The sequence below is a fragment of the Porites lutea genome, chromosome 2 (assembly GCF_958299795.1).
Source record: "Porites lutea chromosome 2, jaPorLute2.1, whole genome shotgun sequence".
NCBI classification, from domain to species: domain Eukaryota; kingdom Metazoa; phylum Cnidaria; class Anthozoa; order Scleractinia; family Poritidae; genus Porites; species Porites lutea.
The window spans coordinates 40499755-40527615 of NC_133202.1; the positions used below are offsets into that span (position 1 = coordinate 40499755).

General features: G+C 38.9%; 2 protein-coding genes and 1 non-coding gene across 3 annotated transcripts; 2 read left to right on the forward strand and 1 right to left on the reverse strand.

Annotated features, from left to right (window-relative positions):
- Positions 1–1906: 1906 nt before the first annotated feature.
- On the reverse strand, positions 1907–4449 carry LOC140928616 (uncharacterized). Its single transcript, XM_073378391.1, has one exon. It carries the CDS (start codon positions 4043–4045, stop codon positions 3197–3199), a length of 849 nt encoding a protein of 282 aa, XP_073234492.1. The 5' UTR covers positions 4046–4449; the 3' UTR covers positions 1907–3196.
- Positions 4450–12229: 7780 nt separating this feature from the next.
- Positions 12230–25184, forward strand: LOC140928618 (bifunctional arginine demethylase and lysyl-hydroxylase PSR-like). The gene is made up of 10 exons (XM_073378393.1): positions 12230–12429; positions 13278–13486; positions 14451–14603; positions 18730–18830; positions 19079–19322; positions 20644–20789; positions 21485–21527; positions 22814–23034; positions 24118–24195; positions 24866–25184. Exons 1-9 carry the CDS (start codon positions 12375–12377, stop codon positions 24182–24184), a joined length of 1239 nt encoding a protein of 412 aa, XP_073234494.1. The 5' UTR covers positions 12230–12374; the 3' UTR covers positions 24185–24195; positions 24866–25184.
- A 1167-nt stretch (positions 25185–26351) lies between these two features.
- Trnaa-ggc (transfer RNA alanine (anticodon GGC)) lies at positions 26352–26424 on the forward strand. The gene has a single exon. It is a non-coding gene; the product is annotated as a tRNA-Ala (tRNA).
- Positions 26425–27861: the final 1437 nt, after the last annotated feature.

Consider the following 27861-nt stretch of genomic DNA (forward strand, 5'->3'; position numbering starts at 1 on the left):
GTGATTTAGCTTTGACTGACGTCAAAAAATTTTCAAAACAAACTCATGCATCCCTACCTTTCCCTTCCCCAATTTTTCTGTGCGCCAATATGTGGAAGCCGTAAATTTTTTCTCGTTGCCTGTTGTAAAAAAAAACAACAACAACAACAAACAAATACACAATTACAGCAGCAGCAGTATGCACTGTGGCCCACAAATCTGGACAGAGTAAGGCATTTGAAAATAAACATGGTCCTGAGACCACAGTTAACCAAAGCTCCTGCAAGATGAAATGCATAAAAAATGCTGCCGTATGGAGAGGATTTAGCAGACGGGTTAGGGTGATCTAAAACTGAGAACTTTGTGTACCTCTAGAAAAATCCGAGCCACACCACTGCGCTGCTGATCATGCAGAACCCAGCTACTTTCCTAAGTATGTGAGCCGATTGTATTGGCCATTGCTCTGTTGATTTGATGAAGCCTTGAATTTTGTAGATAGGAGAGACAAGCCGAAATCAGCACGAGGAGCAAGGATTTAAACAGTCGACTTCTGTGCTGAGGGTCTCGACTTTCCATTCTGTGAAGCTTTAAGTAGCTTTAAATACCAGAAAAAGGGAGCACTAATCGATAGAGAGACTGAGGTTAGAATAAGCGCACCGTAGGGCCTTAGGTTTGTCAGTGAACTGACTGATACTAGTTACCAACGTAAAATAAGGTAACGATAATGTAAACCCATACTGCACTATGAAATATCTAAATTCTGGCAGGAGGGGTGAGTGAAACCGCAAAACGTCACGAGAACAAAGTTCTCGAGAAAAAAAACTTACTGTAAAAGTTCAATTGTTTAAGTGGACTCGACTTCAGTAAAGTTGACCAACTTTGTATGCTTAAGATTTTTTAAAAGTTAAGAAGAGAGGAAAGAAAGTAAAATATAGCGTGACTTTTTAAAATAACGTTTTAAAAAGAGGTCATGGAAACGCCATTGTATGCTCTTGCACCCCTTTTTTTGTCTATCATGGGTACAATAATTATACGCACGCCAAGTCAGCAATGCGTGATATGTTAACTATTTGAAGTTTATAATTAGTTCCATTTCTTACTTAGTGGTTTTAAACACGCGATGTCCAAGTATCACAGCGGCTTATTTCTTTCAAGCTGCGAGTTTTTTGTGTATCACTTTATGGCAAAGCTGTTTTGACGAGACAAGGCTAAGAATCCCGGGACTCTTTCACTGTCAGAGTCTTCAAATGCCCTCTAGAATAGTCTGAAGTCAATTGTAACTTTTAGGTTCTTTGGATAAAATTCCAAAGTCGGTTACATACTCATTACAGAAAGCTGTAAATTAGTGTTTGAAAGTGATTTTCAACAGGTCTTCGTATGTTTGGGTCCTCAGTTGACATTTAGCGGTTATACTTGGTTTTAAAGGTTAATGTATGCCTTTTATCGTTGCAATAATTTTGCTAAATTCTTTAAAAGCGGTATTGTATCGATTAAAGAATAGTTACACAAAAGCATTAATTGCCCATGAAACAAGGAATCCATTGGAACTCACTGGCAATGGAACTGATCACTTCAACGCACTTTACTTTTAAAGATGCCCAAAATCTGCATTAGTCGACGTGCAGCTCTACAGACCTTACGATCGAATCACTTTCCTGACATTCATCATTCACGAGTTATCCAATGTAAATTATAGCGGAATTCCGTCTACCATTACGCAACGATCACCCAATCTGGCCCAATATATACAGACCGCAAACTTATCAGCAAATCTGTTAACCGTAACAGCGAGGTTTGTTCAAAACACGAAGACAGGATATGGCCTTCTGCTCTGCCGTGATGTCAAGTGCAGTTGCTAGGTTTTATCTCACCCACAGTGCTTACATTTTAAATCTCAAAGTTTATTTATTTACACGATCAGGAATTTAACAGCAAGTGCCATTTAATACCCCTGCAAATTCTACTATAATTACATCCTCGCGTATCCATTGCCGTCTTTTTAATTTCATGAGTGTTGTTTAAGAATTCAGTTTAAACTTTGAGCAAGTACATTGTCCGGAATTTTGCGAAGGCCGATAATTTGCCCTCAAACTGACACTAATCCCCCTTCATAAAAATGGAATTAGCGGATTACCCTGTTTCTTTACTCTCGATTTGTACAAAAGGGTGCCATATCTTATATCTTATTACACTAGTACTGTCTGTTTATCGTCCCTTTGTTAGGTTTCTCTCTCGAGTCAACATCCTTTTTGTTTCTCCGTTTGCCCAAGCGTTAGTTCCCAATTATGCGTTAATCGAGGCTTTCTAATTGCCAGTGCATTAACTCCAAGAGTATTCGCATCAGCTGGTCTAATTACCCTTCCGCAAGCAGAAAATAAAGAACTCGTAGGCAAAATTGTTTTGACGAGCGCGCTTCTGAGACATTGAAGCGTTTGTATTTAAGATAACACAAAAGTGTTAAACCTTGTGTTTAACTAAACGGTTTCTTTTCTGTGAAATATACATTATTTACATGATACTTAAAGAGTTTTAAACACAGCTATTTGTAAACAATAAAACTATCAACCCCTAAGTTGGGTATCTTGGTTCAGGAATCTCAGAAAATAAACGCTGTTTTAATGCGTTCGTTTGTCGCTATAAAGTAATAAGCGATGTCCCATCGCAGGTCTTTTAAAATAGTCTGTTTTTTCCTTAATGGACTGGGGGTCCTGAGTCTATGCATGAATAAATTCGGCATGCTGTTAAACCTTTGTCATGTGGCGATATTCTCAAAAGCCACACAGGAATGAACAGGGTCCATGTCGCCGTGATCACGTCAAAGAAAGACAGTTGGCTAATTTGTGTCTTCCTGCCGCAATCGGATCGACAAAAATACCGCCGGCTACCTGGATTTTCATGCGTCTTCTGATGTTATACTATTGTGTAATATAGGAACACACGTGTTAATAATACATTGTACATTTCCGTTCCGCAGTGCGTTCCGCCATTGTTTTGCTAAAAACACTCCAATTGAAGTATCGTGTTTGCACTCAGTAATGAGTTCTACTTAAAATGATGATCTTGCCCTGCTCGATTGAACCGCGTCATGGTTCATCCTTTACGAAGAAAAGTCGCTAGGGTCAGATTAACCCATACCCGCGCGCACGATCATAAACCAAACCGCACTCATCACTCTATTTGGCGACTTGTTTACCTTGCCTCGGCAAAGTCATACAAATCAAGTTTGGTGCCACTTAACAACCACCAACACCAAACCGTGAAAAATCAACACGAAACACCAACAAAGGCCAGTAGTCCGAGAGGCCGAAGAATGACTTTGTGGGGGAAACTCTACATTCCCTTTCATTCTTGTCGTTGTGGACAGTACAGTTTCTTTTGAGTAGACCCTTGCTGATATCAAAGTCTTTCTTGAGCTTGTAAGTCCATTGGTTGAGTGAGTGAACTGTGTGGAAGGTGAACTAGAAACGTGACATTTTTTATGCTTTCTTTTCTTGTGCGGTTTATTTGACTTTCGATGGCAGGGTCGTCCAACGACAAAAAGCGAAAGTTTTGGACATCCAGGCAAGCTGTCTTTCGATGCTCCTTCTGGCAAAGTTGCACTTTCTTTAAAAATTTTCGCGATGTCCTTAAGCACCGATTTGTATGGTTTATGTTTGACGTTAATTGTCGCGGGTTGCGCATTCACCCAGTGAGTAACAAAGCGAGTGCTGTTTGACCATTCGTTGCTATCTCTACGAATGAAAGCTATGTAAGTCTTGTTCAAGTAAGCGTTAGATCGCGCACATAAGCCTCCGACAAATCCAAACCGGGACACATTGACAAATTTAGGTAGTTTTCCTCCTTTGAAGATGCAATGAACTTCAAAGAGAGCGCTGTAAAAACCAAGGTGGTCCTTTTTATGTCTATGACGAGGGCTCGCCCTGACGGTTCCATGGATCACGAAGTCAGCCTTCCGTACTCTATCTGTAGGCTTAAGCGGTGACCGTCCATCGGGAGAACAAGATAACGCGGCACAAATAAAGTTCATCAAAATCCCCGAGAGAATTGCGACACACAAAAGCTTCATTTCTAAGCGTTCGTCTTGAAAACCCACAAGGAGGACTCGAAATTCGGGTTAGCGATCAAGCTGTAAGAAGTGTCGAACTTCACATGCAGCAAAACGTCTACGTTGCAGTGCCAGCATCAAATGACAGAACAGGACAGTGGGCGGCGCAAACGCTTTGTGGAAAACCTCCGCGGGGACCCCGCTTGAGTAAACATCTCGCAATAATTTGTTGATCCAACCAACTATCCAGTATTAACTTGCAAATGGCGTACAGCTCTTGTGTTGAGACTGTTGATTTCAAATTAATTGTACAAATATTGGTTGATCAAAGTGAACGCTTTTTTGAAATCGAGGTCAACTAGATAGGAGTGAGCCATGCAGAGCTCTTGAACAGGCTTAACAGCCAGGAAATTGAGTAGGAAGTGTTCAAGATGTTATTAAAGTTTATCGCTCAGAGGAACGTGAATGAGTCTCAATAATCGGATTAATCGATGCCTGGTTAAGCTATACAAGCATGCAAATTAGTGGTTGTGTTTAATGTTCTCTCTCTCATGCTTCGTCACCTATATTTAGTGTTGGAAGTATTGTCCTAAATTTCCTTGAATTGTGATTGTGCTAATAAACAGCTTAAACAAAACAAAAATGCAAATTAGAATGTTAACTGCTGTTCTGCGAAAGCAAAGGAAATACGAAATTACGAACATGACACGCGAGCCTTTGTAAACCTTTGGAATACAATTGCACCATTCTGTACTACCCTTATCAGGGAATAAGAGATCAAGGCCCAAAATCCGCAGCATTTCCATCCAGATAAGATAGGAGTGTTTTCATAAAAAACATTCCCGTGTCTATGCCATCAACGTGATTGTTATGTGATAGGGATTGAAATGTTTCTTAAAGAAAGCTTTTGTCTTCGCCAACAACACACTTGATTTGTTAGAGAATAGCAGAAAAAAAAGCTTAGTACCGCTGTTAGTAAACTGGAGCAACAAACGGTTAATTTAAAACGGTATTGTCTGAGAAAGACAAACTCTTTTTCTTCTCTGCGGGTTCTTCCTTGTTCATGTAATTGTGGCAAAGAGATCCACGATAGAAAGAGATCCAAAGACTAGTTCAGATAAGTAACATACGTTTAAGTCGTTGGCACGTTGTAACCTTTTTATCACTGTTGTTCGCAGACTTTTCCTTAAGCGATACATCAGCTTACATCATGTTTAGGCTATCTTTGACTATCTGTTCGATCCAAATTCCAAACATTCTAATCCGGTATTTAAAGGAAAGTATTGCTCTAGTAAACAAGCCGATATTTTCTTTGATAGCGTGTTCAGGTTTCTCAAGAATTGCGTATTAAAAGCGCATTAAATCCCACAACAAAACAACAAGTGTTTAAAGTAATCGGTTTTGTCTGATAACTAACGCACAATTTTTAAGTGCCGGACTTGAACTGATCAGAACTACGCAATTTCTCACTGTTACGTGTGCACTGCAACCCAGTCTGCATTGAGTCAACGCGAAAGCAAAACCTCTAAATATTTGAGCCCATATTTGCAGTTTGCACAAGGTCAATTGTGAAAACAACGAAGCGATAACATAATTATAGCCAGCTGACAAAAGGCTCTACATTAGGACCTATCTAGAGGCGTCTAAAAGCTCGCGGAAGCATTTAATGAAAAGCACTTAAAGGAGATATCCGGTTGTCCATTGATAAGGACTTTTCTCTTTATTCGTGCGAAGTTGCCGCAGTTCTGTGAAGGGCTTTTGGTACGTTGCGAGGGGATTAACTCTCAAGTAGGGGGTAAAACGCCAAAATTTGCAGCTAATAATTGTACTTAAGAGTTTGACATAGTCCAACTTAAAACATTAACCTTATGTCGATGACAGCCGAGAAATATAGCATGCGTTTGACGCCCCGTTCCATTTGACACTGGTTACGCCATGAACATATCGATCAATTAAGAATCACACCCTATTTAATATAATGGTCAGTGATATATTCTTTGAGATCCTGAAAGGAACCATGCAAAGATATATTTATATCATTTAGGCGAAAAATTAGGCGTGCGTATTCTATTCCTGTAGCTGTTGAAAACCCAAAGAATGTCCGATGCTGTCAGATATTTATAAATTTATTTGCTTACTTTTCATGCAAGGAATTTCATTTTCAGATTATAAATATAAATATCGCACAATGTTTGAGTTAGCAAATTCTTGCAATCTGATTGACTGACAAAAATAATCCCCGTAACAGGATATTTGTCCCAGGCAAATGAAATGTTGCTGATAAATCTTTCATCTTAAAATAAATTGAAAACAGCGGCACGGTAAAACATGAACTTGCATTGCAAAATGATCGACCTCGTGTTGTAGTTGCATGAGGGGCTCAAACTCACACTGTTCTATTAATCATGATGTGTTTTAAAATCATGATTAATCCAACGAGGAAAACGAAAACTAAACCAAAAGAAAGAAAGGAACTGAAAAAAACAACGATGTGGCAAGAAGGGTCTGGCAAGTGTTGGTGAATCGACCAATCAGATAATTGGAAATGAAATGGGGCTGTATTGTTCTGAGAGCATCTTTACAGGTCTTGGCTATAGAATTATTAAGCCCAAAAAAAAATAATTCAATAAAACTTAAAAATGGAAAACGAGAAACAAGAGCAATAGCCGGATTGCTTCCTTTCGATTATGAATCGATTACTTATCTCCGGCGATGCTGATGTCATTTCCCTGAACATGTTTTAAAATTCCTGCAAATCTTCTAATTGGTATTACCGGATTAGAACTTCCTTTCCCCAATTGTCCTGTACATATTCTGCAAATCCTCAACTGAACCCAGACAGACTTTTTTGCTAAACCGCTTTTGACGATATTGAAGTTACTCAGCAGCCAGGTTCTCTGAGATTATAAACCAAGGGCGTCTTTGATGACTCTATTCCTACATATATGAGAACATGGAAAATCAGTTTAAATCGAGAAGTTACTTTGTTGATCTTTGTTTAAAAATTTAAGCACGGTTAAAATGCCAGTAACATGAATTAGTGCCGGTAAAATCCGCAATCCTGTCTAACATACAAAATTAATCATTTGCATTTCTACGTAAGCTCCTTCAGCACCCCGAAAGTTGATTTTAACACCGACACAGTACAGGGGCACCCAACGACTGTTTTCTGTAAGAAATCTGTGTGGAGAAGCAAATATTGCCTAGAATTTTCTATAACTTGACTAAACGGCTAAACATTTACAGATGAGCGTTCCATTTAGGTACAATTTTCAAAGCTTATCTATAAAATCCCCTACGATTTTCTAATTTTTTTACATTTTACTCCTTATGTTAGGCTAATTTTTTTAGAAAAAGGAAGCCTTAAATTTTCGTTTTCAAAAATGTGATGGAGAGAGGAATAAGAAAAATTCTCACTTTTGTAAAACTTTCAATTGCATCTAAATTTTTCGGGAATTTAACACCGGAAGCCCTTGTACTGGTTTCGAAAAGCCTCAAGTTCCTCGTAAGATGATCAATCGCCGCTTAGAATGCATTTCTAGAGATCTAAAAGTACTCTGGATAGCCTTAAGAGTGTTTTCTATGTATTAGTAGGAGAAAACCGTCGTTGTGCGCCCCTGAGAGTAGCTGGACTGGCACAGAGGAGAGGTATTCACCTTATAGAGAGTTTTCGAGTATGACTAAAGAACTGTAGAGGCCCACCGTCGGCTCTAGGTGCATGTTTAAGGGAGGCGCCTGAATGAAAAGAGATTTGATTGTGTGTCCTCAGCGGATCGCGGACGGTACTTAAGCTTTGTTAAAAATTCCGCTACAAGTGTTTAAGTGAATACAGAAGAAATCTTCACTCCCCGTTTTTAGTGGTACCTATCAAGACTATCAACGGGTCGCACAACAAAACTAAAACAACTAAACGAAACCAAATGATTCCTTGTAATCAAACTCAGTGTAACTTTTGGAACAATTGCAGCCATGACTTTAATGACTGATAAGTTGCACATGACTAGATTGTTATTAATTTGTGCTTTCCGGCACTATTAATTTAAATTCCATATCAATTACGCACGCCAGTTATAGGTAGCGGATTTTCCGGGGAGACTTGCTACCACAAGAATTAGTACTCATTTATAACTGGGATAATCCAATTATAGTAAATCTTTTACACATGTGCTAGAATGTTTGTGGGTTTTCTTTTCCAGACCTGACGCCGCAAAACATTTCATAAACCGACGACGCATAAAAAGTCCGGAATTCTTCTCGGGTGGCAATCAGGACATACATAATTCATTCGCTCCTTAAAAATGAACCTTTCAATCAATGAAGGCGATAGAAGTTTCACTCAGCCGAAAGTTTTACTTGCTGCTCCACTTATCGGACCTAGTCATCCCAGACAATAGTCTGTCGCCTGACTACTGAGCCACATCTGTGCGAACCTAATAGCAGAAAACCACACGACAGTTTTAGAATTGGCAAGGTTTTGCCTCTTGGGCTTTTGATACAATAAAAAAATAGAGCTAATGCGATTGTTTCTCTTTCTCCTCCTTTGATGCTGGCTGCACCCTCCTTTCGACAAACAGGAAATACAGTGTACTTTTGTTGACTAAACGGTGAACGTAAATCTGGCAAAAGAAAAACAACGCAACTATGGGTCAGTCTGGTAATCATAAAAAAGAGTACATTTGAACTTTTGGCACCTTAATTCGATTTGATGGCCTCGAACGTGTTGATCCATGAATGAGGTTCTAGCCTTATAGTCTAGACTACTGGGTTACCCATTTGATTGACTCGTATTGGACCGAGCTCAGGTTGAAATCTCCACTGTTCATTGAGTGAAGTTAAGGGTTGAGTTAAGGGTTATTGTTAACCCCTCAGGCATTAAGTATAAACGACACCTGTTCTCCAGACTCAAATGTTTCAATTCGGTTAGCAAGGGACGGTCCATTAGGAAAGTGATGGGGTACCAAAAAAATTTATGCAAGCCAAGTTCCCTGAAAAAATAAATTCATGCAAACCAAAACTGCAAAAAAAATTCTTGTACAAGGAGAGTTAACCGTCAAGGTATAAAAAGTAGTAAGAATAATGCCAAACCTCGTCTGCTAAACCGAGAGAGAAATTCTGACAGAAAGTATAAATAAGATATGCGACTAACCCACACCCCCGCTCCACCTTCAGCATTAAAATTCTTGGATTAATAAACAAGAACGAGAAGTCCGAAGACTACAGCAAAGCTGATTTAAAACAACGTGTATTGTTTTTTATATCAATATTTCGGCTGGCCATACCAGCCTTCTTCAGGTTTACAGATGTTAAACCTGAAGAAGGCTGGTATGGCCAGCCGAAATATTGTTATAAAAAACAATACACGTTGCCTTTTTAAATCAGCTTTGCTGTAGTCTTCGGACTTCTCGTTCTTGTTTCTTTATATTTTGGCTGATTTGATCTCTTTTCTAGAGATCCAACGTTTACAACTAGCAGGATCTTCGTCCACGGTTTTTGCAGTTAATTTAATCCTTGGATTAATAACCATGGCACTGATCCACGGTTTACGATAAGGTGTGAGATGAGTTGACATGAGTTCAGTTATATAAACGGTAGTCCAAGTGACTACATAGTGACGCAAATTTACATATGTATTATGCCTTATTGTTGTTTCTTAATTCATAAACAACATCTTTTATTCTCTTATGATGGGCTGTGGGAGAGGAATAACAGAGGCCAGGGAAGCCTTCCACTCCAAGTTTTTTCCTCCTCTCCCACGTTGTAGATGTTGTATACATTGAGAAAAACCTGTTGAATTAGTGATATGTAGTGTATCATTATGAAGGAATAGAGAGCAAAAGGTAACAATATTGTATGTAATATACAGGTATGCTGTTAAGCATAGTGAAACAGTCCACCAAAAAAATTCGTGTAGAAGTGTTACAGGGGAAAAAAACCCTGCATTAGCAATAACGGGAAAAAAAAGTCATAAAAAATCTCTCCCCACCCCCCTCTCCGAAAAAAATCCCTTTTCTTACATAAATGGTTTTTCCCTAAAGAATGATTATTACCTTCAGCATTATCAAGTAATTTGCACATACGACGTATCTAAGAAGAAGTCTTTGAGAAATAATTAAAAAATCCAACGGGGTATACTCAGGAGGACTCCTTGCCCCACGACTCCCGTTGAAGATCCCAACAAGCGCCTGGGTAACTGAAAGAGACAGACAAAGCAGTGAGTTCTCTCTCGATTTTGAAACCAAAGTATCTTGAAGAGCGTGATTGATTATAAAAGCAGGGTGAGTGATTGCATCCCATCGTATTGTCTGCCAAAGGTGTGTTTATAGACTTTGGAAAAAGTTAACGCGGCGCAGTTGTAACAAGCTAGTAGGACTCACAAGCTTGGTTAAGAAAACAATGAAAAAATAAAGTAGTAATAGTCCTTCCTTGGTAGTCCTTTTTAATGATTTTGTCGCTCACAAAGCAGCTGTCGCCTTCGCCACTGACTCCTCCCCAGGCGCTTCATTTTTTGTACAGAAGCGAGCGCGAAACGCGAATTCGCCCTTTCCCTTTCACTCATTTCTTGAAAGCCGCTTCGCCCTCGCAACGGACTCCTCCGCAGGCCCTTTTTTCGCGCAGAGGTGAGCGCGAAACGACAATGACAATTCACCGATTTCGTTTATTTTAATTCTTGACCATGTGCCAGGTCACGTGACCATACATGTGCGTTGAGGCACAAAGTAAGACCTCACAAATTACATCTGGTGAAAATGTCATATCTTTCAAGACAGCGGGAAATATTGCAAAACAATCATATTTTGAAACAACCCCTTGACCCAGGCCTTAAACTGGAAAAATACAATACAGTAAAACCCTGCGACTAAGGATCTGGATTTCTCCAAGTTACCCTAAACAGGTTCTTATATAAATGTAGTAAGCACAAGTTTAGGCTATTTAGGTACAAATAGGTTCTTATCAGTTCTGAAGAAAATACAATATAGCTAAGAGTATCTAGTGCATTTGATTCAGCTTATTCCTTATATAAAATCTGCGTACTAAAATTAGGAGTTGTGTAAAAATGAACAAAAAAAAAGAACCTATATTTAATTTGTGATTGTAGCAATAACAATATTTTATTTGATTAATATTTAAACATTGGTATTTACATTGTAGTAATGGAGTGTGATAAGGCATTTATATGTCTCCAAAGAGGCTGATTTTGAATGTCATGGAAGACTGAACACTTCATGGTTCTTACTAAAAATGACCACTCGTCAGCTATTGCTAGCTGACCATGTCAGTGCTGCCGGACATAACACTAAGTGGGATCATTTTGAAATTTGTCAACAACAGCAGTGAAAAGCGGATCCTTTATTAGCTGTTGCCTTTTGTATTTTACCGTTAAGATTTTTGAATTTTTAGTCTCATTTCTAGACCCCTTGTAAATTTTACATAATAGTCTTGTCATAATGTGGAACGGTCACTTTAGATCAGTTTTGAAACATGTTTGTTGACTAGCATACGAAACGGCAAGTCAGTATCAGTATAAAAATGCGAAATCACACAATGTTTATCACCGCTGTTCAGTGTGTTTTATTTCTGATAAAACTACTATGGCCCAAGAACAAAAGTCTTTATTAACTTACCTTATTTGCCAGAGTGTACAGAATTATTTTCATAGATTTTAGAAATAAGCACCTACGAACCTGTTTAGCCCAGAATTTGAAACATATAGAGGGCGCTTTACAGAAAATTGTATCCTAACAGGTTCTTAAAAAATCCAGGTTCAGTAGTCGCGGGGTTTTACTGTATATTCTTTAACTATAATGTTAAGCTTTCCTGAAGCTGTTTGTGTAGAGTAAAAATCGACCTATAGCGATAACCAGCTTACAGCGTATGACGAAATTGTGGGGTGAAACCAAACCTTTTGCACAAAACAGCTTACAGCATAAGAGTTGAGAACTACCCCAGCCTGAATAACAGGCGCATTATGAGCCAAGCGAGGCGAACGCAGCATTTTGCGCGAAGTGTGAGACGAGGGGAGGAGAAAAATAAAGCTCTTCCTCTCGTCTCGCGCTTCTCACAAAATTTCACCTCAGCCACGCTAAAACGGCAACCTAAAAGTATCTAGTTCCCAGGGCCTGTGATCCTTTTGGCTAGCACCAGGAAACAAAGGGATCTGGGTACTAGTGGTAAGGTGCACATGCACAAGTTTACAAACGTGTTTTCGATGGTTCCGTCTTCGTAAATTTTTTGCCGGTATTATCCAGGGGCAGAATCTTGTCTGAGTAGCTTTGGTCGACTCATGGTTTAAATAATCACATCGTAGAACAAAAGAAACTATGCTTTGATGCCCGTGTATTAGCTTGAGGCGATGGATAGCAAAGCAGTACGAAGAGTGGAGGCAGCTAAGCGTAAAGCTAGAGCAGGTTGGTTTTTGTTTAGTGCACGTAGCTGTTCTGATCTCTTTTCGATGTAGATGATTACCTTTTGTTTTTATTTTATTTAAATGTTTCCTTTTTGATGAACAACAGAATCGCATTAAAATCAAATTTGTGGGATACTCTAAATAATATAAATTTGATCCGGAACTGAAACATAAAAAAATATTAAATTAGTATAGGTAATAGCATGATTTGTGGTGATATTTGGCACAAATACCACGAGTGATATTTCGAACTTGTTATACGTAATTTCACGAGCCGTTAGGCGAGTGAAATTTGAGACAATTTTGAAATATCACAAGTGGTATTTATGCCAAATATTACGTACAAATCATGTTACTATTTGTTTATACCACTACCCGCAATAGGTTTGTAATTTTCACATGTAGGTATTTCAAATTAAGCTGAAATACCACTGCTCTAAGCCAATCAAATTGCAGAAATTTGTCATGTAGTGGTATAAAAAGTTAAATATAACCAAAGGGCCTATCTTGCCATAGAAATTCACCCAGTATGCAATTACCAATTAGTAAACAACCAAAATAGCAGATAAATAAAGAGGGTTAAGATGTGAACATAATTTTGCTGATGCTGGTGTTGTGGTGCGGTGAGTTCCTGCCCCGGCTGTGGTAGGGACACTTCCTTATTTGTCCTAAACAGGTTATGGTTTTTAAGGGTGCAACCCAAACAACTCCTAGATCTACCCAAGTTACCTTTGTCATGGTCTTTGTTAGATCTACAGGGTATACAGTGGTGTAAAACTTACAAAGCTTTCTTCTGCCTTCGATATCCATTAGCCCAGCTAAACAATTGTGTTTTTTCTTTTTACATAGAACTGAAAAGTGAAGAGGGCTGGACAAAGTTGAATTATGCAGAAGAGTTTGATACCAGCCTTGAAAGTGTCAGAGATAATGTCCCCAGACTGGACTGCAATAAAATTTCTAAATCAGAGTTTGTTGAAAGATATGAAAAACAAAGAATTCCTGTTGTTCTGACCCATGCAATGGATCACTGGAAAGGAATGAGGAAGTGGACAGTTGAGGTATGAAGCACAAAATTGCACTCTACATTATCAGTAGCTACAACCAGTGACAAAATTGTTGAGACCCTTTCTTAAAAAGAGGTGTTTTGTGATACCCTGATAAAGGTACCCCCCACACCCCTCCCCCCTGCCCCAGATGGTGGTGAGTGAGTTAAATCGTACACGGCAAGCGCAAAAGCAATACTAGGGGAAAAAAGTGAGATGAGAGCGAGGGATCCCTCCCCTTTTCAACTTAAATTTTTCCAATTTTTTGCCTGCACCCTACTGTCTGTACGCCTGGAACAGGCTAATCGGTAGCCTTTCATTCACTACACAATTTCTGTAGGAAAAGATTGTATAGTGATAATTCAATACAAAGCAGTGCCTACATAAAGTGGATTCAAAATACTTCCTTACAGCTTCCCTCCTACAGATAAGTTGTTTCCAGTTACAGTCTGGCTTACTGCAGTAAATCTTACTTTATTAGATCTTATTTGTTTGTTTGTTTGTTTGTTTGTTTGTGGTGGTTGTTGTTGTTGTTATTGTTGATATCCCATTACAGATCATGTGACTATATTGTAAGGATATTCTCTCTCAATTCAAAATTGGTCATATTCATGCTTGCATGAACCGAACATTTTCAGTGAGACCAATATATGGGCCATTAGCACATAGTGCAAATAAGATCTTCAGTAAACCCTCTCTTACAGATATTTCAAAAAGATGAACACCTGATGTTGGTCCCTTTCTTTTTATTTTTTACTCATTTTATTGTGACTAATCTCTAACTCCCAAAGTTGTATTTTGTCCTAGTGGTGTCTGTCTTTGAGAGTTGACTACTATTCAGCTTGGAGAAGGAGCATGCTTCTGGCTTGATACATGCTGACTGGTCTCTATAAGACAGCTTAAGACAGTGATTTAATAAGTGCAAAATCAGTTCATCAGGAATTTTAAGATATCTTCTAACACTGTGTAATGTTCACAGAAACTGGCAAAGAAGTACAGGCATCAAAAGTTTAAAGTAGGTGAAGATGATGATGGCTATGCTGTGAAAATGAAAATGAAATATTATACAGACTACATGGCACACCAGAGAGATGACAGTCCTTTGTATATATTTGACAGTTCATTTGGTGAGGTAAGGATTGCTAAGGAGATTTACTATATTGCTAGACTATTTAGACAGCAAAGTCCACAAAATAGGTCAATTGTTTTAACCTCATTCTGCATCAAGCAAAAGCTTAGGAATTCATCGATACCCTATCACAAAATGAAGAACGCTTTCAAATAGAAAATCTGTTAAAAATATTTGTTTTTAGCGGCTCTAGTACTTCATGAAAAGCAAACCCCATGGGGATCAATAATTCTTCTGTTTAAATTTTGATGACATTATGTGAAAATCAGCAATACACTAAAACCTACATTACCTGAACTAAATCATCCTGATAGTCTGGGGTCCAGATACTTAAAAAAGAAATGAATTATTTTGATAAAGAGACACATAAACTACTACATGGGAATGTGACATGTAAGATTTCATGCAATGCATTTAATTAAATAAATAAATAAATAAATAAAGGAGTAAATAAATAAATAAATACAATGTAGTGATTTACAGATACAGTAAAAACCCACATATAAGAACCTACAATTTAAGAACCTGTTAGGCTAAAATTTTCATTTTGAACCCCCTTTCCATAAGAACCTATTTAGCCTAAAGTTTTCAATAGGTTCTTATTTTACAAAAATGAAGGCAGTCGAGAAGAAAATACAGCCGGAAAAAAATTAAGTATAGGTTTCAGTCAGTAAGATTCAAATTGTAACGCGGCATTTTATGGATACTACAGCATGAAAGACATGCATGCCAGTACTTTGGGAAGATAAAATTACTGCATGGTTATCAAATAAACTGTATTCTAGATAATTATTTAATACAGCAACATATTCCATATCACATATGCCCTGTAGTATAGTTATCTGTGCTGATCACTGGTGCCCCTCCCAGGGGCCCCACTCACATATTTTAATGACGGGGGGGTCCGACAGAGGTTCATATTTCATACCCAAAAAAATCCCAACTTCAGAATTTGTCTACCCAAAAAAATCACTACTTTTTTTAGCATACCCCAAAAAATCCCTCAGTGTTTTTGCATCAGCAAATTTTATTATTTATCTTCTGAAATAACTGAGTCAGCGACACATCTTTGTATGGGTTCATAAACCACTTTGGCAAGCTTAATGTTATGTTACTAATATTTTCAAGAGAACTTCTTCATACAACAAAAATGGGATCACAACTGACTGGACCTCTTAGCTGGTCTCTTGGCTCTTGCTGGAACTCAACAGCATTGACTCCCGGTTTGAGTTTTGCAACGTAATCATTTGATAATAGATATATATCAGCGGGTAAAAATCTAATTCATAAAATGTTTACTTTGCATACAGTGTTTCCATTGTGGTTTTGATGACTGGCTTGAAAGTCCTTGAATTACGTGACCTATTGAATATTTCTGTCGGGATTAGATGCACGTGGAGTGCCGGTAATTACTTTTCAAATAGATCACAATCTCAGAAATATCCCGTAATACCACACAAGCAGTAAATTGCGCTTATGTTATTGTCGATTTGAGCTGATGAAAAATACAATACCCAAAAAAATCCCTGTGTTGTTTTTGCGACCCAAAAAAATCCTGGCGTCTTTCATAGACCCAAAAAAATTCCTTTTGGCCAAAATGTCAGATCCACGAAAATCCTTCGGACCCCCCCATCATTAAAATATGTGAGTGGGGCCCCTGGGGTGCCCCTATTAAAATTTAGAACCTATTTAAGAACCTAAGTAGCCTAAAATCCCACTAAATACCATTTCTATAAGAACCTATTTAGGCTAAGTTGGAAAAATCTAGGTTCTTATACGTGGGTTTTTACTGTAGTACATCCACAAAGTGGTTCTTCATCTACTTTCCTGGTAAAATTGGAATTTGGAAATGTTGGTTTTTGAGGAGAGGGGAAACCAAAGCACCCAGAGAAAACCTCTCGGAGCAAGGGACAGAACCAATAACAAACTCAAACCACATATGTCATTGATGCTGGGATTTGAACCTGGGTCACCCTGGTGGAAGATGAGTGCTCTAACCACTGCACAACCCTTCCACCCTCTCAAATTGTCAATGTCCAGTATCTATCTTGTTAGATAATAAACATTATGTTCTCACCCCTGCTGAACATTTTCAAGCCAACTGGTTTGTTTTAAAATGTGCACATTGCAATAATGACATCAGTGATAAACAGACCTGTGCCACAGGTCCACATAATTTAATTTCAGTGATTAAAGTCTGTGAAGCAGTGCCAATATCCTTGTTCTGGGCCCACACAGACTAAATAAATTACCGGAAGTGTGTTTTGATTTCCTTCCATCTTGATTAACACTATCCCAGAATATGTAAAAAATGCAGACAGTGTTGCCACATTTGAAACAAAACTTAAAACATTTTTATTCAGGAAATATTTACTTTTATTTTTATGCTTAACATTTGTTTTTTGTTTTTGTTTTAGTATTTTAAAGTTTACAGTACTTGATGTATAATATGTCAAATAGGCTGGAGATTTTTCTTATTTTTCTCTTTTTCTTATCATAATGTAAGGAGCATTGGGGACAGAAATGTGCTTAATAATAAGCACCTATATTATTATTATTATTATTATTATTATTATTATTATTATTATTATTATTATTATTATTATTGATTGGTAAATCAACAATCACCTTTTTAATAGGCCAATCATGGCACGTACTCAAATCCTGACACGTAGGTGGGGGCCAGAACAAGGATTTCAGCATTGTTTCACAGATGGACTTTAATAACCAGAGTTTAGTTTTCCCTGTGGCACTGGCTATGGTAAACAGGCCTATTTCAAAAGCACTTCTTATTGCATGTGAACTTGTGAAATATACATGCCCTTTTATAGCTCATGACAAGTATTAAATACCCACTGTTTCACTCTTTTACTTTGACGTGTTAAAGTAATTAATGCCCATCATTGAGGAAGAAGTAGAAGAGGAAGGATTACTCACTGTTCTAGTTAATTCTTTTAAGTGGGAGGTCACGTAGACCATCTGAGGGGTCACCCAGACCATTTCATTTGTTGGGTCAGGAAGCCTTCTTTGTTGGGTCATTGACCCGAGACCCGTCTCTCATCTGGAACACTGGTTACTGTACAAATGTCTTTATTACCCACTTCTTTTGAACAGTCACTTTCCCCCCTTCTCTCAGTACCCATTGCAAGGATTTGATTTGTTACACTTGACAGTTACTATATGTGGACAAAAATCTTTCAAATCAACTACAATAAATCCCCTATTAAACCTCCCCCCTCTCTAAAAAGGCCCCCCCCCCTTTTCAGGGGAACAAACTAAACTTTAAGCCCCCCCTTTATTATTCTTCACTAATAAATGGTATGTGTTAATCAATCATGACTATAAAACTTCTTATGGACTGATCCGGGTTGGTTTATTCACCAACTGGAAGTTCGGATTTGTTTTTGATCCTCGGCTGCATGACCTCCAACTTCTTGTAATTGAGCTTTTTTACTTTGTATTCTAGTCCTTTATGGAGAATTGATCCCATCATCTTTGCTAAATTAAATAAGCCCCCCCCCCCCCCACCTCTCAATTAAGCCCCCTCCTCAATTGTGTTTGAAAGAAATAAGCCCCTTGGGTGGCTTAATAGAGGATTAACAGTATATTGATATCTATCTGAAAGACTGCAGAGGTTTGGTGGAAGATACTGGGTACCATTCACAGTGATGGTACTATCCTACAGTTTTTCACTTAGGGCGCTTTCCATTTGTCAGAACTGACTGGCCACACCCTTCCCTTTGTCCCAGCCAGAGAAGTCAAATCCTAAATAGTATGCATGAAGGGGATGGTTTTTCAGCGAAAATCCTTGAAAAAGCCGATTTCATTTGCTAACTGACTGGTCTGGCAATGGTCCGGCCGGCCAGTTCTGACAAATGGAAAGTGCACTAAGACTCTATTAGTGCCCTTTATAAAATAAAATGAATTGCCAAGGGTTACCTCTCTGGGTTTCAATACGCTCCTACTCCTCTCACCCCTCCCCTAAAACTTGTTGGAAAAAGAGACCCAATGGTGAGCTTATTAGTGCAGGCATACAGTGATACTGGCTTATATTTTGTATGCAGACAGAAGAAGTTTGAAGGTTTTATGGTAGGCGATTTCTACCTGTGATGTTTCCTTTCTTTTACAGCATACAGAGAAAAAGAGACTTCTGCATGATTATGATGTACCACGCTTCTTTGCTGATGACCTCTTTAGATTTGCTGGAGAGAAGAGAAGGCCCCCATACAGGTAAAAAAAACTGTGTAAAAACTCCAAATCACACTAACCCTACTTTTGGAACTGCGTATTCCTTTGGTTTTGCCATAGAGTAATTTGCCAACACATTGAAACCTTGTCAAAATAGCACAGTAGTGTATAGTTAGGGGAATTAAACTGAACTTTAAGTGAAAGTCTGTCATTTTTCGTTTTGGTTTGTTCATTAAAACACATTTTGAAACCAACAGGGTTTTAATCTTATCTGACCTGTATTTTTTCAGGTGGTTTGTGATGGGTCCTGCTCGTTCAGGCACCGGAATTCACATAGACCCCCTGGGAACCAGTGCATGGAACAGTCTTGTATCAGGACACAAACGATGGGCCTTGTTCCCAACAAATGTTCCCAGGGAACTCCTCAAGGTCACCAGTGCAGAGGGAGGTGATCAGCGAGATGAAGCGATCACGTGGTTCACAAAAATTTTCCCTAAGACGCGGTTACCCTCCTGGCCTCAGGAATATAAACCCGTAAGTACTTTGACCGTTTTTAATATTTGCCTCCTTTTAAACAGTTTTTGTTGTTGTTGTTATTTCACCACCTACTTGTGTTCTTTTGCTACCTTGATGTTTCGCTACCGACCAGTTCGCCACTTTCTTAGTTTGATTCAGTACTGTATCATGGTCAATTCGCCGTCGAGCATATATATCGAATTTATAACTTAAGCTAACTTTTTTTTCATGTCATTTTTTCGCTGCTCTTAAAGTATTTATTAACTACTACGACGCATCAAAGCAACAAAAGCTAATATTTTATAAGTACATGCTAAAAAAAATGACTAGCGAAGATTGCGTGTAAGTATTGGCGGTACGCTCAAATTAGGGAAACAATTTTGTGACGGAATGAGCTGAGCGACTAAACACATGAAACTATGAAGAACGTTATCCAACCTGAAGCACTACAAAGTTTAATTTAACGCAGAACTGTTTTCAGTTTAAGGCTCGAGTTGTTAAAAACGCCAGGCCCAAAAGAGACAGAGTAGCCTAGTACAAACAGCGACCAACGAGTTTAGACTATGCGTCATTATAAATATGTTACCCCCAAACAGTGGCGTTAACTTGCGAGAGTTTCCAACTGTAAGGCTTTGAGTTGAAAGATTTTGGTGTTTAGGAAGGGTAGTAGCTTACGAGAGGTGTTCTCATAGGGGCGAGTGTGCAAGGCAAGTCGAATAATTACCATAACCAAGAGAGTATAATGGAACAGACAGGGAATCTTAGGACGTTGGCCGGGATATGTGAATTTCACTAAAGTTTTTGTTAGAGATTGTAATTAAACGGAAGTCTAATTCCTGGGATGTCCGCAAACTTAAGTCGATTGTCTCAAACATCATCAACTCTGCGCGGGACTGTCTCGAAGCAAACAAATTCAGAATATTGTAATGGCGACTGTTTATTGAATTTCTCTCTTGACAACACTGAATAAAAGTTTGCGGACCTCTCCGGAAACCAACTTTCGATTAATTCAATTGTTTGATCGGTCTAAAAATAACTTTGGTGACATTCACATGTCCCCAGGACTAGACTTGGCGTCTCCCTCTCTCTCTCTCTCCCATAATTGTCTCTTGGCGAAAAGGTGATGTAACACGAGACGATTCGCAACATCGATTTTTAGCGCAGCACAGCGTTACAACGTTGTTACGACATTGTTTCGAATCGTTGCAACATTGTTCCAACATTGCAACGTTGTTTTGCGATAAAAGTCGTCGTTGCAAATCGTCCCGTGTAACATCACCTTATTAAAACTGATTTTGTCCTGTGCCGTAAGATGTTTCTGTTTCTGTTCTCATTGAAGCTTGAAATTCTTCACTGTCCTGGTGAAACAGTGTTTATCCCTGGCGGCTGGTGGCACGTGGTCATCAACTTGGACGCAACAATTGCTGTCACTCAAAACTTCTGCTCACCAGTCAACTTCAATGTCGTGTGGCATAAAACCGTGAGGTAATAAATACATTTAGCTACTCATTGCTTTCTGATAAAATACCACGACTGACTGGCTTTGCTTTTGTAGCTTGTAGAACGGGCCCTATCTTTTCCCGTTTTTCTTGTGAGCGAAGGCAAGCGCGAAGCAGGCGTGGAATTTCCTTTGACCTCTGTTGGGGGGGGCGGGGGGGGGGGGTATGGATATTTTCTGGCACTACACAATGTAATTCTATTCAAGAATAAGGTCAATCGAAAGCAACTAAAAACAGGCAAGCCCCAGGGGGAGTCCCCTATGAAAGGGGCTGCGGGGATGCTCTTCGGAAGTTTTAAATTAAACCCCCAAAGGAGACCAATCTTGGTGTGGCCCAATGTTCTTTTGACCCTTAAAGAGACCATTTTAAACTTTGATTACATGAATCGAGTAAATAAAACGAATATATAATTGAAATATATATATATATTTTTATATTTCTTCGCATGTAACCCTAAAGCAGACCTTTGCGGCTATAAAAATATAATGGCGTTTTGCCCAGAACACCCTAAGCGAGACCAAAATCCGAAATTTACACCCCTAAGCGAGACGAAGAGCATCACCGCCCTTTCCATTTGGGAGTCCCCCCACCCCTCCTTTTCGGGAGACAAACTCTTCCAATCCGTTTTTAACCTTTGTCTTCTTATACTTGTTTCAATATCAAGTAACTTTTATCTTTCAGGGGAAGGCCAAAGTTGTCCCGAAAGTGGTATAAGAGGTTAAAGGTCTGTGTCTAGTACTTGCCTGCTTTGATTGCGAGTCATAATTATTTTAAAGGATTGTTGCATGGTTCATACAATCTTGAAAAAGGTCTTGAATTTTAGCAGTAGTCTTAAAAAGTCCTTGAATTCGGTTAAAGTCCTTTGAAAAGTACTTGATTTCTTTGTTAGGTCTTGAAAAGGCCTTGAAATTCACTGCCTTGTCTACGCTAGACGGCATTTTCTGTAAAATTAGATTATTACGCCGAGGAAAATTGCGCTCATCGTCTGTGTAAGAACCTGTAAAATTCACGGGTACTGTAATAACATTTTTGTGGATATACAGTATTTTATTTCTGTTCCTTTATCTGAAATGCTTTTTCTGTACCTCAGATTTATTGGCAAGTCATACGCGGTGTGTTTTTGCAGAAAGTAGTATAAAATAATGTGATCAACCATGGCAAGGTTGTAAGAAGGGGTAAAAATCGTAAATGACGTGTCTTAGCCAATATGGTGTTCAAAAGGGGGTTAAAGATGCCGATTTATTGAATAAATCTTAGTCCTTGAAAACTGTAATTTGTCTTTGAAAAATTCGTGAAAAGTCCAGGAGCAAGGGCGAGGGATGGCGCAGTGATGAGAGCACTCGCCTCCCACCAATGTGGCCCGGGTTCAAATCCCGGCGTCGACGCCATATGTGGGTTGAGTTTGTTGTTGTTTCTCTCCTTTGCTGCGAGGTTTTTCTCCGGGTACTCCGGTTTTCCCCTCTCCTCAAAAACCAACATTTTCAAATTCCAATTCGACCAGGAATCAGGTAGACGAAGAACCACTATGTTAATGCGCTGCCTCCAAATCGGTATTTATTTTCTTTATTTATTAAATTAGTTTGTGTGTAGTTGTACGAACCATGCCAGTTGTTAAAGCCAAACCATTACTTGCATTGTTTTTAGTTCCCTTACCACCAGCGCCCTAACAAGCTCCCGCTGCGAGTTCTTATAAGGGAGCCTTAGCAACGATGACGGCGACTGTAGCAAGGGCGGCAAAAAAGCAATAGGTTTAGACTGGCTTAACTTTTCTGAACTTAGATCATAGTCCTTTAGAATTCAACTCCAGAAAGATTCGCAGACTTTGGACAAATCAAACAAGATGGAATAAGAGTGAAGAAGATTGACTTTTTGAGTAACGTTTTAGCTGCCGTCGCCGTCTTAAATGCTAAAGTTCCCTAGATTGACAGGTGCGCTGATTTGAAATGAGTCTGAAACAACGTCACAGCCAAGTGATCAAAAACGTGTCTGCTTTTGGCGTTGCTCCATTAGAGAGAAAGACCAGAGATAGCCGATATAGCGGACGGCGTTCAAATAGATGAGCCCACTGGTGTCCAGTCCGACTCGTCCTCCTCTGCCTCGTCCTCATCGTCGTCGTCATCTTCATCATCAAGTGAGTTGTCAGAGACAGAGACGTCCGATTCCGAAGAAGACAGGTGTAAAGAGAAGGTTAAACACAGCCCCTCACACGGAGACAGACGAAAGCGAAAACGGTAACATGCATTACATAATATTTATTAAGCCCCAATATCCAAATACAAATCTTCCAGACTGATCTCCATACATTTTTTTAACCCTTTCACTGCTAAATGTAGCCAAAGGAAAATTTCGACCAAGTTTGCCAATTTCATTTTGTAAAATTTTGAAAAACACATACCACCATGTGACAGCACAGGCGGAGAGCTTTCATTTGAATGGTCACATCATAGGATTTCGACCAGAGACCCAAAAGTTAGAGTCACCTTACAAACTCCACCAAGCACTCTGGCAGTGAAAGGTTTAAAGAACTGGTTGAGAGAATTTGTTTACTGATCAAAGCTTTTCCCATCAGGTGATCATTTCATTCATTCTCACAACATTTTCCCTTGATTATGCATTGATAATGTCAAGAGAAAATTGACTTTGGTCAGTCTTTGGTCTTAAAGGGTTAATACGTGCTAGCGCAAATCAATGGCGCTACCAACTGTGTAATTTTAATGCGGTTTATCTTGTTTGCTATTCTCAGGCTACTGATCAGGGCCCAGTTGTTCGAAGACTGATTAGCGGTTTACCCGGATAATTTTCTCTGTAATTTTTAGAACTTCCATTCATCAGCTTGTAGACAAAAAGAATTAAAACTTAAATGCGTTTTAAGCTTTCAAATCTGAATTCAAATCTCGCGCCAACCCTGGGTTATCTTAACCCAGCTTTGAACAACTTGGCCCAAGGGGAAAAGGGCTTTTTGTGGGTTTTATTTTCCAGTTTTATAGCATTAATGTGCATTTGTTATTTATTTGTCTTTTTATCTATCTATATATTTACTCATTCACTCATTCATTTCTTGATGTATAACATTCCCTATGACATCCACATTCCAAATTAGTACAGAATCGAAATTATAAAAAATTATGATATTTATTGTTACAATTATCTTATTTAGGCAGTCCATTTTCTTTCGTCAAAAGGTTATGCCCATGTAAAAGAATAAAATCAGTCATTACCTGCGTATGAAATGAATGGAATCCTACTAGGTCTCAAGAGTAAATTTTCATGCCTATTTCGTTTTACTTTGTAAAATATTATTCTCTTAACGTCAGGCCAAAGTTGAATTCCCCGGTAACGTCTAGAGATGAGCCTTCATCTTCTCCCAAACGTGGCAGATGACAGCAATTAAGGTATGATGTGTTAAACTACATTTCGCCTTTATTATTCAGTTTTGAAATCTATAGAGTTATTACTTTGGAATTACGGTGTATCTATAAGGGGTGTAACCTGATTGCACTGGGGGTGGAGTGGGGGGAGAACTGGGAAAAGGTGTGGAGGTATCCATTTTTGAAATCAATTTTTTTATCCTACATTTCCAGAGGGGATATTTACCAAAGATTGATACGGGGAGGTTTCGCCCCGAGGTCCAGCCCCTCATCCATTTATATATCATTTTTGAGAGAAAAGGTACCCCTTTCGTGTACCTTCTATTAACAATGCTACCCCTTTCACGTATCTATAGTTTAAAAGTTTTCATCCCTTTTAACTGCTGTAAATTCATTGCATGTCTTTAAAATATGAGTAAATCACAAAACCAGAATAAAATGTATGTTTGCCCTTTTAGTCGTTTTGACAACCCGAAATGACAGATTTTCCTACACTTTTATACACTTTGCTACACTTTAACTAGTGAAATCTCCACTCTTTCATATACCTCAAACCTAACAAAGGTACCCCTTTCGGGCGGAGCATCCCAGTATGGGCCATTATAGGGAGTACCCCCCCCCCCCCACCGGGGGGGAGCTTATATTCTCTAGTTATGAATGTTTGATTTTTTTTTCAATTTCATTTCCTTTCCAGGATTATTCCCGGAAGGATAACGATGGGAAAAGCAACAGCCTAATAAGTTATTGTAAAGAGTTCGACAGACAAGTTACGTCTGTAATTTATTTCGTTTGAAATGCTGTGGATGTTGAGTTTTGGCACCGTGATAATGAGTTACAGATGAAATATTATTTAATGAAAAAAATTTATGTGAGATAATCTGTGTTTATCTCATCCATAATTTTGTAATTTTTGTGTTGAACATATTTTTTCCTTGGTCCGGATGCTCAAAAGATGGTTAATTTTAACCTGGGATTAGCTAAATTTTAAGCAAAGTTTTCTCGTTCGTGTAACCGCAACTTAGAAAATATTTATTAGCGTAAACTCAGAGACCCATGTAGATATGCTTACCGGGAAAAGATACTCAAAACATTGTATAAATACTGGTATTAAAACCTAATCGGAGGTTAAGAATTTGAACTCTAGGTTGGAACTAACCGTCCTTTGAGAAACTGGGCGCTGATGTCGTTTATTTCTCTCTGATTGTTGCGTGTTGACAATTCGATATTTCTTATTTATTGCTTTCTCGAAAACGTGATTTCCAGCCTACATTTCGATGGGAACAGATAACAAAATTGTTGGAAGTATCTATAATGATGTAATGATATAAAGGCGTTTGTATTCATTCTTGGTGTCCTTCAAAAATGAGTGACTTCTATTGTCGCCGTTCTCTTTGCTGGTTCAAACTGGACTATTAACATTCTCTGTGTTTCCTGAACGTTTTTGCCATTAGCAAAAAAGGAACGTTGGTACGTCAGCCAGAAAACAACAAAAAAAAACATTCCTTTAGGTTTTCTTCTCGGGCTACGCTGCCCACGTTTGTCGCAGTTAAAGGCCTCGCCGCTCGCTGCTTAGTGTTAGAGTGGTTACCCTACACCCACTAAAACTTTGAGCAAAAGTGGGAGCTCGCTGCTCGCCGCCTCAGCTCAAACTGAAAAAAAGAAAAAATGATAATAATATCAACCGTAAACGTATTTTACTTTGTGAAAGAAGAGATATCCCCTGTAGCCCTTGTCCTGGGTGGAGAAAAGCAGTTTAACATTTCACGAACGAAATGAGCGTAGGCAAAACGTTTGTCGCGAATACAACCGTTGATTCAGATCCAGAATTTTTGGTTAAAATACTTCTGTTGTCACCTGGTGAGAGCTATTAAGTCAAGTGTAAGCTTGATTTGCTACCTTACCTAGTTTAATTGCAAATAAAGGATATTGCCATGCAACGAATACAGTGTATATTTTTGAGCGAGTACAGCAAAATGAGCGGGGATATGGGAAGCGGAAGGAAACGAGTTAAAACACTGGTGGCGTCATCAGCTCTACCGGTCATCAGATAACTTTGACATCTCATTTATGTAGGGGGAAGAAATATATGAATTATTTCATATACTTAACACCATTTCACTCCTCACGGGAGATATGAACTCAATAAACTGACCTCGCTCGACACCTCGCTCCCAATGTGTGGCTTCATAGCTCAGATGGTGGAGCAACGCACTGGCAACGCGGAGGTCACGGGTTCGAATCCCGTTGAAGCCCTGATTTTTTTTGTTTTTGTTTTTTTTTTCAGGCTTCTTCTTTCCAATTGCTTAAATTGGAAAATTTACTGCGATGATCATTCTTCACTTTCATCTACAACCGCAGTTCAAAAATGAAAAAAAAAAAAGAATTATTTTATATACTTCACACCAAGGTTGATTTAGTCAAACATTCCCCCCGAAAAAAACGCGAAGAAACTGTGTAGTTGACCCGAAAATTCCAGTGACATTCTTGTTCTACTAACCACCTGCACTTCCTTCGAAGTAATCTTGCCATTCTCAACGTTTTCCTCAAAACTTTCCCACCAAAATGAACCTTAGTAAATGCCGAAAGAAGTGGAGAGGAGAAGAAGTGACAGGTTAAAGTCGAGGGAAAGGCGTCACACTTTGCCTTGTGCGCATGCCCGAACATGGGAAGCTAATGCGGTGGAACCTAACGAACCTCTATGTAACGAAGTTCTCGGTATAACGAACGATTTTCTTTTCCCCGGTAACGAACCCTCGTTACAGCGAACACTAACACGTTTTGCCAGTCCCTTGGCCCTTCGTTAAAAGGAGGTTCCACTGTATTTAGCGTCTGGGAAGAAAGGTAGTCCAGCGCTCAACTTATAAACAGTGTCGTTTTGGGTCTTTTTAGTTCTATTTGTCCGACAGTAACCAGAAAACGGTTTCAAAAGGCGTTTTTCGGCAAAATTTCGAAGAATATGAATTTATCAAAAGTAGGTTGAGTTTGATCGTCCGGGTGAACGTAGTCCTGAATAGGACTATTGTTGTTGACAGTGACTGACGTTTCGACAACCTGTGCGGTAGTCATCTTCAGAGTCAAAGTGAGTTGTATCACGTCAGTTGATGACATTATACTCTGGTTATTGATCTGATTGGTCAATTACGTCGCGAAGTTATTGGTCATCTGTCAGTTGAGCCGTGATGTTATTGGCTATGAAGACTCGTAATCAGTAATTGGTGCGTTTCGATCCGTCTATTGTCACAGTTAAACAACCCTATCTTAAAATTCTCCAGGAAAGCAGTAAATTACTATTTAACTATCATTAAATGTTTTGGGCTGGAACGAAATTTATTTCACAAATGGCCCCGACAACAAGTGCGCAGTTTCCAGTACTTGCTCATGAAAAGAATGACCTTTAGCTTTGAAGTTATTCGCTTAGTTTCAGCGACTTCTGCCGTTGGATGGGCAAAGGAGAGAGCTATCAAACGAGAAATCTTCTAACTGCTGTATTAAGTCTCCTGAGAAATTGATCGTACGAAACGAAAACAATCCGCTTTATCCGGCGCACTCAGTCGTAAACTGTCTGGAATCCCAAGTGTTTGAGTATAAATACCTGCTTTGAGGAGGAACTAGAATCATCTCAAATCTCTCTCTTCGCAGTAGCCTGCGTTCATCCTGGTAAAGATAGATTATCAAAACAGCACCAGCCAC

What these genes read in the sequence shown, in the direction of transcription:
- LOC140928616 (XM_073378391.1), bottom strand. Translation starts at nt 4,045, where the DNA reads ATGAAGCTTTTGTGTGTCGCAATTCTCTCGGGGATTTTGATGAACTTT.
- LOC140928618 (XM_073378393.1), top strand. Translation starts at nt 12,375, where the DNA reads ATGGATAGCAAAGCAGTACGAAGAGTGGAGGCAGCTAAGCGTAAAGCT. An exon ending in TTGACAGTTCATTTGGTGAG is followed by an intron (nt 14,604 to 18,729) that starts GTAAGGATTGCT and finishes TTTCTTTTACAG; the next exon opens with CATACAGAGAAAAAGAGACT. An exon ending in GTGTGGCATAAAACCGTGAG is followed by an intron (nt 20,790 to 21,484) that starts GTAATAAATACA and finishes TTTATCTTTCAG; the next exon opens with GGGAAGGCCAAAGTTGTCCC.